General features: G+C 58.6%; 1 protein-coding gene across 3 annotated transcripts in view; it reads left to right on the top strand.

Annotated features, from left to right (window-relative positions):
• ATP9A (ATPase phospholipid transporting 9A (putative)) overlaps positions 1-10,775 on the top strand; it is a 134,404-nt gene extending 123,629 nt beyond the window's left edge. For all 3 annotated transcript variants that reach the window (XM_075528536.1, XM_075528537.1, XM_075528538.1), the window contains exons 25-28: positions 414-522; positions 1,143-1,200; positions 4,463-4,666; positions 7,055-10,775. In XM_075528536.1, coding sequence (XP_075384651.1) covers positions 414-522; positions 1,143-1,200; positions 4,463-4,666; positions 7,055-7,191 — 508 coding nt within the window. In that variant the 3' untranslated portion in view covers positions 7,192-10,775. The remainder of the gene's footprint in view (positions 1-413; positions 523-1,142; positions 1,201-4,462; positions 4,667-7,054) is intronic.
• The last annotated feature ends 209 nt before the right edge of the window (positions 10,776-10,984 follow it).

Consider the following 10,984-nt stretch of genomic DNA (forward strand, 5'->3'; position numbering starts at 1 on the left):
TCCAGAGGGCATCCACCCGCTTCTCACCATCTTGGCACTTGGCAGATCCCAGTGGGGGTGAGGGTGGGAAGGGCCTGAAGGGTGGCCTTCATCTCCCATCTGGGCCCCCCAACCCTCGGTCCCAGCCACACTGGCCACCTCACTGGGCTTCGGCCATGCTGAAAGCCTTGGGACTGGGGTGCCCTTCTCCTGGGTGCTGGCAGGCTCACCCCTCAGGGCGGCTACTCACTGTCCCCAAGTGAGTCTTCTCCAGAGGGGCACCCCTTCCCCTGAGGAACCGGTGGGCAGGTGTGCGGGCGAGTGAGCAAAAGAGCAAGCGGACACACTTGGGCTCAGTGGGCACCAGGCCGGGAGGCACAGCGGTTGCTCCTGGTGCCTTTGGCTGAGCCTTACCTGACGTGCCTCCCCCCCAGGTACTCCACCATATACACCATGTTTCCTGTGTTCTCTCTGGTCCTGGACAAAGACGTCAAGTCTGAAGTGGCCATGCTGTATCCTGAGCTCTACAAAGATCTCCTCAAGGTCAGTGAGCCCCTTCCCCCTTCCCTCCTTCCCCTTCCCCTGCCTCCAGCCCCTCCTCCCTACCCCTGCCCCTCCCTCTCTCCTTGCCCCCCCCCTCCTGCCCATCTCTCTGTCTTACTGTGTGTCACATGGACCGGACCCCGTCTCTGCCTTGACCGCTCTCACGGCGTGCTTGCTGGTGGGCACAGGAGTGGGAGTTTATCCTTTATTTTATTGCGACAACCCAAGCACCTGAAGCACAGGACACAGCAGAGCAGGTGCACACCCGGCAGCAGCCCACTCTGGGAAACGCGCTGCCTGCCGCAGAGATGACGGGGAGATGATGGGCAGGGGGCCGGAGGGAGGGAGGGAGCACGCGCACGTGCAGGGGCATGTGCACAGTTGCATTTAGGCCCCAGAGGGTTTTCACTAAAGGACAGAGCTACTCCCACCCAACACCAGGCCCCTTAAAATCCTAACTATATGGTGCTATATGGTGATATTTATAAATCACTTAAAAGTTTTTTAAAATGTGAAATAAAAACTGTCCCCTCTCTTTTTTTGCTGAAAGCGTGCAGGTTGGCCTGTGTAGTTTGTGGGAGAGTAGGCGAGCTAACGGCCCTTCTCCCTGTCTCCCTTAGGGGCGGCCCTTGTCTTACAAGACCTTCTTAATATGGGTGCTGATTAGCATCTACCAAGGTAAGAGGCCCACGGGGCCCGCCTTGTCCTGTCCTCTGGGCTGACAGCAGAGTTTGGGGGGCTGCATGTCTAATGTTGGGGACTTGAGTGGTGAGGGGGAAGGCAGAGGAAAAGGCAATTCAGGGGTCACCTGTGCCCCGAGCTCTCAGCTCCCTTCATAGAACAGTGTGGCAGCAGGGATTTTGTGCCTTGTAGTTTTGGGAGCACCCACACACACATTCACACACACACACACACACACACACACTCTCTCTCACTCATACACACACACTCTCTCACACACACACTTGCGCGATCCTCAAAAGTTCATGGGGAAAAGCACACCAGCGTGTGTGATCATGAGGTGTCAACAGGAGCAGGTATCAGGCATCAGAAGACCCAAAACAAACAATTATATTGATGTGAACGCGGTGGGGGTGGGGGGTGTGGAAACCCAAAGCTCATCTGCAGACAATGGACATCCCTTCACAGAAGGGTCACAAGGAAGGGATGAGCCAGCCAGGGTATAGTATAGCACTGATGAAACGTGCAACATCCCTCTGGTTCTTTAATACTTCCTCCCCCACGCCAACATGACCCCAGTTCTACCTTACAAATCTGGCTAGACCAGAGCATGTACACTGGTACGCATAAGAGCTCTTGACACATGGAATCCAGGACAGAGAAACCCTTCAGTAACAGTAATGGGAGTAGTGATACCATGAGGGTCGGGGGCAGGTGGGGGAGAAAGGGGGAACCGATCACAATGATCGACCATATAACAACACCTCCCCTGCCCCCCTCCCCCTCCCCGTGACAAACAAGGGAAACATGGATGAAGGGAGACAGTAGACCGTGTAAGATATGAAAATAATAGTTCATAATTTATCAAGGGTTCATGTGGTTGGGAGGGTGGGGATAGAAGGAATAAAAATGAGGAGCTGATACCAAGGGCTCAAGTAGAAAGTGTTTTGAAACTGATGATGATAACACAGGTACAAATGTGCTCGACACAGCACATGTCTGGATTGTTGTAAGAGCCCCCAATAAAACGATTAAAAGAAAAAAGAGTTCATGGCAGAACAGAACTAAGAGAGAACAGACTTTTCCCATCACCTCGACGAAGCCCCATTGTTTACATATATGTGCACGTGTGTGCACGCATGTGTGCATGTGTTTGTTGTCACGTGCCATCGAGTCGGTTCCGACTCATAGCCCCCCGTGATGAAAACAGAACCAAACCCTGCCTGGTCCTGCGTCACCCTCACAAGTGTCAGCTTTGAGTCCGTCGTCGCAGCCACGGTGTCCGTCCATCCTGTCGACGGTCTTCCTCTGTTGTATCCTCTGGAAGCTCCGCTGAAGCCTGTTCACTGTGGGGGACCCTGCTGGCGTTTGAAAGACCAGCGCCATAGCTTCCAGCATCCCAGCCACCGCAGTGTGACCAACTGACACAGACAAGGTGTAGCATATTGTGTGGGTGTCTGTGTGTCCATATCTCTGGCTAAGTATTCAGCTGCTACCTGAAAGGTCAGCGGTTCGAATCCCACCAGTTGCTCTAAGGAGAAAGACGAGGCCGTCTGCTTCTGTACAGAGGACAGCGTGGGAGACTCCGAGGAGCAGTTCCACTGTCTTACAGGGTGGCTTGCTGTAAGTCAGGATCGGCCCGATAGCAGTGGGTCACATATATGTGTGTTGGCTGCTGCTTTGGGCCCACATGTGTCCAAGTAGAGCTGTAGGCCATGGGCAGTGACCTGGCAGAGCAAGATCACCAGGCCTTTCTTCCTAAGTGCCTCCAGCGGGGTTCAGACAGCCAAACTTAGCATTCCTACCCTTGAGGGGCTCTGTGGAAAATGTAATGTTTCAGGGTCTTGAACTGGGGCCCCTGCTGCAGGGCCTCCCAAGAGCATCTACTGGGAAGCAAAATAACCAGACTTCTAGCTCTGGACACTCCAAGTCCACCCCAGGCTGTGCTTGTGGCGTCCTGGGGCTCTGGAAGCTGAGCCAGGCCCCGCCTCTGCCCCTGCCCTGGTGCCTGGGCTTCCAGCTGCCGTGCCAGGTGGTGTCCTTCCCCGCCTCCGCCTGCGTCTCTGCCCTTTTTCTAAGGATGTTCCTTTAACTGTCTCACGTGCCTGTGAGAGCTGGACATTGACCACGGAAAGCGGGAGAAGAATCCGTGCATTTGCACTGTGCTGTTGCGAAGACTGGAAAATCCCGCGGACCGCCAAGAGAGCCAGCGCGTCTGCCTCGCTAGCTGTGCAGCCGGAGTGCTCCTTAGGAGGGCGGATGGAAGATTCCGCCGCAGGGAGCTTGGACCTGTTGTCAGGAGCGACCCGTGCCTGGGGAAAGACATCCTGCTTGATGAAGGAGAGGGGCAGTGACAAAGAGGAAGGCCCTGGATGAGATGGCGCGACGTGGCGGCGGCGACGTGGCGGCGGCGACGTGGCGGTGGCGGCGGCGGCCGTGGGCTCACCCAAAGAACAACTGCAAGGAAGGTGCCGGAGCAGGCCGGGCTTGGTTCCGTAGTTCACCGGGTCGCTGTGAGTCAGAACCGACTCCGGACAGAAAGAGGAGACCGTCTGCTCCCATGCCCTGTACGGTCTTAGAGACCCTCTACAGGGCTGCAGGAAGGAGTCCCAGGGACACAGTGGGGTAAGTGCTGGACTGCTGACTACAAGGTTGGCGGTTCAAATCCCCCAGCTGCTCCTCGGCGGGAAGATGAAACCACCTGCTTCCGTAGCGATGGGCAGCCGGGAGACCCTCTGTCAGGCCTGCGCGGCAGAATCCGCTCAGCGGTAGTGCTCTGGCTTTTCTTGGATAAGCCGGCACAGACTCCATGGCAGGGGGTTTAGCCCCCCCACCCCCCAGCTCCAGTAAGGGCTCATGCCAACCTGACAGTGACGTCAAGACCCTCATTCTAAACCAGGTCCCGCTCACAGGCACCAACCCAAAATCTAACAGCCACCCAGTCCGTTGTGACTCACAGTGCCCCTGCAAGCTGGGGTCCGGTTGCTATGGGTTTCCGAGAGGACATCCTCACAAGAGGAGGAAGCTGCCTCTCTCCCTCCGAGGAGGTGGGAGGGTTTGAACCACTGGCCTTGAGGTTAGCAGCCGAGCGCAAGTAGCTCACGCGGCCCCCAGGGCTCCTTGTTCACAGACACGGGGTAGGCGTGCCCCAGATCCTCTTCAGGAGCGCGGCTGGCTCCGTCACGGGTCGGAGGGAAGCGGGCCCTCTGCGGTAGAGGGGCAGCGTGACAGCCGCCCCGGGCTGCGTCTGGTTCCGCAGGGAGCACCATCATGTACGGGGCGCTGCTGCTGTTCGAGTCGGAGTTCGTGCACATCGTGGCCATCTCCTTCACGTCGCTGATCCTCACCGAGCTGCTCATGGTGGCGCTGACCATCCAGACGTGGCACTGGCTCATGACGGTGGCCGAGCTGCTCAGCCTGGCCTGCTACATCGCCTCCCTGGTCTTCCTTCATGAGTTCATAGGTAAGACTCGGGCCCCAGGTAGTGGTGGTGGGGGCAGGGGACACAAGTAAGACTCGGGCTCGGGGCCACAGCTCTTTTGCACTGAGCTGCCCGAGTTTGCTCACCGGTGTCCTCAAAGATTGGTGGTTCGAACCTAGCAGCCACGTTGCGGGAGGAAGATGAGGCCGCCTGCCCCCGAGAGGGGAGAGTGACAGCCTCCTAATCCACAGGGCAATGGCACTCTGTGCCCTGGGGTAGCTGTGAGCTGCGACTGGCCCCATGGCCGTGGGGCATGGAATTCCCAGATGCAGCTCAGAGCTGTGACCTCTGGAGGCTGAGACTCTGAGAGTCGTTCCCGGGGAAGGAACTTGGCGGTTTGCCTTTTCACCGATACCCGGAGAAGCCAAACTCCTCTTCAGGTTTTTTAGTTCGCGAAGGCAGGTCCTCACGGAGGTCTTTGGTGAAGGTGAAATACTGCACGTCGAACCTTTGAAGAGGGGGGCGGCCTTGTGCGCATCAGTCAGCCCTGAGCCTGTGTGCTGCCCACCCTGTCCGGGCATCTCGGGCACCCATCCCGGCCAGCCCAGCCACTGAGTCTGCTTGGCCCTGTGACCATTCCAATGCTGCAGCATCTTCTGTGCTGAGTACCTCCCCACCCCCTACCCCCCTTTTTAAAAAAATCAATCACAGGTGGTGTTTTTGAGGCGATGCTGTCCCCCAAGGGGTGAGCTACGCAGGTTCTGGGGAATGAGCAGACCTCACCCCTGCTGTGCATGCATGAAGGGCATGCTCACATCGACAGCTTAGCCGTGGTGTTACAAGCGCCATTCCGGCTCAGCCACGCCGCCCTGTAGGACAGAAGAGACCTGCTCCTTGGGATTTCTGAGATGGTAGATTCGCCTTAACGGGAGCACACAGCCTCGTCTTTCTCCTGCAGAGCGGCTGGTGGGTTTAGAATGATTAACCCACTGACCTACCGGGGTTTCTTTGAGGGTGTAGGGGTCCATTTTTGGGGGGAAATGTCCACAGAAGACTCGTTGTGGAGCAATCCCCAAAGGCTGGGACACTGCCTCACAGGCTCCTTGCTGTTCAGCTTCAGAAGCTCCCAGAAAGAATCCCGGGAGGTAGAGGACAGACCCCCTGTGGAAAGCCCAGCCAAGGACCGTTTTCTGCTTCTCCCGGAAAGCCGTGGAAACGTGTTTCCTAAGCACCTATGATGTGCTCTGAGGAAGTCTCCCCTCCTAAAGCTTGGCTGCCTTACACCAGTCACAGGAGGGTTGGAGAAGGGGGCCCCGTGACGACGGGGGAGAGGGGGCTGTGGATGGTGGGTCCAACCTGGGTCTAGGCACCTAGGCTGCACCGGGAAGTGCCGTAGCTGCCTTTTGCCCACTGTGTTCAGCCAGAACACCGCCACCCCAGGTTTAGGGCGTGGGCTGGTGTTCTTCTGGCGTCCTCTCTGTAAGCGGCGGATACCCCAAGGCATGGCCCCCCTCCTGCAGAAATGTCCTAACTTCCAGGTTCCCACTGGCAGCTGCGGAGAAAGCAGGAGTGCTGGTGGCCCTAGTCCGAGACCCCCCGAGGACAGCCCGTCTCTGATGGGAGCATCTCGGCCTGCGGGTCCACCCGGGATCGTCCGTGCCTTTGTGACGGACAGGGGAGGGAGCAGCCGTGTGCAGACACTGGCCCCCTCTCTCTGTGTCTCTGCTGCGGCTGCCGGACCCCAGTCAGAAACCCTGCCAGGCTTTTTTTTTTTGGCCCCTCATTTTGCTTCCCTGTAGGACAGAGCAGACCCACCCCTGAGAGTGTCCACCTTTCTCCCGCAGAGCGGCTGGTGGTTTCAAATTGCTGACCCTGCGGTGAGCCGCCCAACACGTGACCCACTAGCCACCAGGGCTGCCTTTGCCTCACTGAAGACCAGGAAGCCCCAGCATAGGGTCAAACAAAACAAAGCAAACCCCCTCGTGCCTCAGTGGATCTCAACCCCCACCCCCACCCCAGCACCCCTAAAGAATAGAGTAGAACTTCCCCATGGATTCCCAAGGCCACAGATCTTCAACGAAGCTGGCTGCCTCATCTTTCATCCACAGAGCTACTGGTGCATTAGAACTGCCAACCTTAAGGTTAGCAGCAGGGAACTTTAGCCTCTGCGCCACCAGGGGTATCTCCCCCCCCCCAAATCCAGCTAGAGAGAAGCAAGCCAAGCTGATGGAATAAAACGCAGCCCGTTTTCAGAATTAGATCGCCAACCCTTTCCTCCCAGTCCACCTTAGTCTGGAAGCTCTGTTTCCTAGTTGACAGGTGAAGTGCCCTGACTGGGACTTGAACCCCGGTCTTCCTCATGGGATGTTGCTGGCCGTGATGCCTGGTCCCGGGTGGGCCGCTCACCACCATCTCCCCGTTTGCTCGCAGATGTGTACTTCATCGTCACCTTGTCCTTCCTGTGGAAAGTGTCCGTCATCACCCTGGTCAGCTGCCTGCCCCTGTATGTCCTCAAGTACCTGCGGAGACGCTTCTCCCCGCCCAGCTACTCCAAGCTCACGTCGTAGGCGGCCTCCGACGGGGGGACCCTGTCTCTGAGCTGCCCTTGTGGATGGAAACCTTGGGAGCTGTGCTGACCAGCACGCCACCCGGGGGACATGTCTCCTCTGTGAGTGGCTCTGCTGTGCAGACGCCGCCGTCAGCCCCCCTGCGCCCGAGCGCTGGAGAAGCCGGGGGGAGGGAGCTGCTGCTTCACCCCCCTCTTGTCCCACCCACGTTTGGGCCACTGTGAACCCATTGGAGCTGGTGACCCCGCGGAGCAGGTTCACGGGGGCCACCGCACAAGCTTCCTCATGACTTGAATGGCGTCGCCACGTGATAAAAGTCTGTCTGTGATGGAGAAGCGCTGTTTGGTCGGTTTTCCTTGTGTCCCTCCCGCCCGCCTGCCCTCCAGGGGCCTGGAGGGAGAGCCGGGGGACAGGACAGCCCTAGGAATGAGACTTGGTGCGACTCACGGATGGCCCTGGCCGGGGGAGGGGCAGCTGGCCCGAAATCTACGACGACGGCTGTCTCGGAGCTGGTTTCCCTCCACCTGCCACCTGGTTTGAAACAGACCCTGAAGTGGAAGGCACGCGCCTCCTCCGTGAGACCTGGTAGCCACTAGGCAGATGGGCGGTGGCTATGGGACATTACCACCCGGCGTTCCCAGTGCATTGTTTTAGCCGGAATCGCTCACCAGTGAGCTGGGGGGAGGGGGGGGTGCCTGGACGTGTTGACAGAGTGATAAGAGACTGCTAATTCTTTGGACACTGTGGCAGCTGTGACCGAGGCCCCCGGGGAGGGAGCGGCCGAGGAGCCGTTTCCTGTTAGGAGGGCTCACTGGGGACCAGGTGAGGAAGGCAGAGGCGGCCAAGAGCCCCATGTGCCCAGCACTTCTCAGGGGAAGACACCTCACCTACAGCTTTGGGGCACATCTGGGGACCAGCACTGAGAGGCAGCGTGCAGTGTGTGTGTGTAGGGGGGGGGGCGGAAGGAGGACGCCGAGTGTGTTTCCTATAAAGCTGTGACTTCCTGCTCAGGAGGAGCCGAGCATTCGGGAGCATTAGACGTGCCAGGCAAGGCATCCGAAGCCGTACGTGTGTGCAGGACATAAAGGCTAAGTTGGGGGGTTCCCTTGAGCTGACTGTGTGCAGTGGCCCTTTTGTCAGCATGACCATTCTTGTGGAAGCTGCAGCCAGGGCCCTGGTAAGCCAGGTGGCAGCAGCAGGCAGTGTCCTGCTTGTGGAGTGGCCCAGCCACGCCTGTCCTGTGTGTTGGGCTTGGAGAACTCACCCAGGTGGTGACAGGCTACAGGCACCCCAGTCTGCTTTAAGATTCTGCAGCTTTGCAGCCCCCCCACATCCCCACCCCATGTCTGTTTGGCCTGCCCCGCCTTAACAGACACCGGGGGGCTTCAAAAAGGGTGTGGGAAAAGGGATTGCTATGGGGGGGGGTGGGGGCTTTTCCCATGGCCTTTCAGAGGCCCGTGGCATCTTGCCTGAATGGGTGGCTGTTTGGAGTGTGCGTCCGGAGCACGTGGGGCAACTCCTGAGCTAGGTCATGTCACGTCCCTTCGAGGGAGGGGATGGAGAAGGTTGTGCGTGAACGGTTCCGTGGCCTTGCGTATTTTACCGGGGGTCACTGAGCTCCCAAACCCGGGCTCTGCTCCCAGAGATGGGCGATGGAGGTTGCAGACCATTGGGGTGGTATCCCATTAGAAGAAGGCTCAGCTGTTCCCAGCAGGTGAATAGGAGGGAAGAGGGTCTCTTTGGCCTTGCTTCCTAATTTGGATGAGTCCCACTTCTCTGTGGAAGAGCCGCACCTGGAAGTATCTAGCCGGTGCCTGCCGCTGCCCCTCGCCCCCAGGAGCCCCCTTGCCCTGTTGTGTCAGCCTCACCACCCCCTGGTGGTCACTGAGGGCCTGAACATGCACTCACCTCCAAGACCAGGAGTGGGACCCCAGTCCCCAATCCACCCTGGAGGGCACTCTCGGCTGTGGGGGGCCCCTTGGTTGTGCTGAGAAAGCAGAGGCAAGGAGCAGACACAGCGCCTGACTCCCCCAGGGAGAGTCCAGCCCACCTTTTCTTCACGAGCTGCTGGAGAGGATTTCTTGGTAAGGCACCACACCCAGACCCTGTTCCTCCCCTGGCCACCTCCAGGCCAGACATTCACCCTTCTCCCTCTGTTAACGCCAGTTCTGTCAGGGTCAGATTAGGAAGGTGTTTTGGGGTGGCTGGTTGTGTGTGTGGGCAGTAGGGGGTTGGGGGCTGGTGGCATAGTGATTAGGCAGTGGGCTGCGAGCCGCAAGGTTAGTAGTTCAAAACCTCTTGCTCCAAGGGAGAAAGAGGAGGCTTTCTGTTCCCATCAAGAGTTGGAAACCCACAGGGGCAGTTTTAACCTGTCCTGTAGGGTCGCGGCGAGTCAGAATAGATTTGATGGCAGGGAGGTTTATTTTGGGTGGTGGTGAGGGTGAGCGGAGAGGTGGGGTCTGTTGGGGTCACCTCTCTCACTCTCCTCCCACCCTCTTTCTCTGAGAGAATGGCCCCTGTGCTTCACCTGAGTGGCACGCTGTCCTGGGCAGAGGTGGCCCCATCTGGAGAGTGGGCACGTATGTGCACTTGTGACCTGCGAGGTGAGGGGAGCACGCCAGCTGTGCCAATGTGAGCGGCCTGGACAAAGCCAAGGAGGTCACGTGACAGAACGAGAGAGTCATAAAGGGTTTCTGAGCGCGCAAGGGCCCGGCAAGAATTCGGAATCACACGCCCTGGTCCGTGTGGCCACTATCTGGGGCCAGAAGGACTTTCGATCGGGAAGGGTTTACAAAGCCCGGGACCCTGAGCCACCCACTGCTGCCAGCTGCCGGCTCTCCAGCGCCAGACTTCTTCCCAGGCCCTGCGCACAGCTGCCCTTGAGCGAAGCCCCCTTTCTGGCCGCAGAGATCTTACACACCGTCGTCTGCCCCCCACATCTGCTCAGTGTGCTGTGCTTTGCTGAAGTGGCTCCGACTGACCTCTGGATTTTGTGCACATGAGCCGCTGGCACGCTGAGGACTGGGCCCCCCCACCCTTGCGCCCCCTGACTTTTGTGGGTGAACTCACTTTTGATAGGGGTGGGGCTGGGGTGCACTCTTGCCTTTATGGGCCCTTTCCCATCCTTGCCAAATCCCAGCAGAGAACTGCCTGTGCCCAGGGCCCCGCGTTTCTCCCCATCTGAGACGCTCAGCCGGTGCGTGGGCAGCGTGCGTCCGAAGACACTCTCGGTTTTCCCGGCATTAACATTCCATCATTCCCGGCCTGGCTTCACTCAGATAAATAAACACACACTAGGAGCTTTGTAAAGACAACGGGTTCTAACCGGGCCCTGGACCCCCACCCCGACCTTTTAATGTAAAGCGTTGTGTCGTTTGTACTTGGCCGTGAGCGAGGTCGCTCCTCCCTGGGAATAGAACGTGCCTGGTGCTGGGCCTGATGGGAAGGCGCCCGGCCTCCCACAGCGCCATCCTGCCCCCAGGCGGCCGCCCCGGAGCTCCGTCTTCTCGTCACCTCGTGGCACTGGTGGGCAGTGTCCATGAATACTGGGTTTGTGGGGGTTGGGCAGTGGGGGTGGGGTGGAGGGGTCAGGGAGGGGATGGCATCTGAGGGAAAAAAAGAGCCCCCAAAGTGACTATTGTGTTCGTTTCTTGCAACTCCAGACACAGAGGAGTCCGTGTCGCCCTTGTTAGTCGATGTCTTTATATGCAGTCCTCACTGCCAGCGTCCCCCAGGCCGCGCGTTGGGACTCGAGAGCGCGGCTCCGGCCGGGCGCTTTCATTTGCAGGCACTC

This window comes from Tenrec ecaudatus, chromosome 12, assembly GCF_050624435.1.
Source record: "Tenrec ecaudatus isolate mTenEca1 chromosome 12, mTenEca1.hap1, whole genome shotgun sequence".
NCBI lineage: Eukaryota > Metazoa > Chordata > Mammalia > Afrosoricida > Tenrecidae > Tenrec > Tenrec ecaudatus.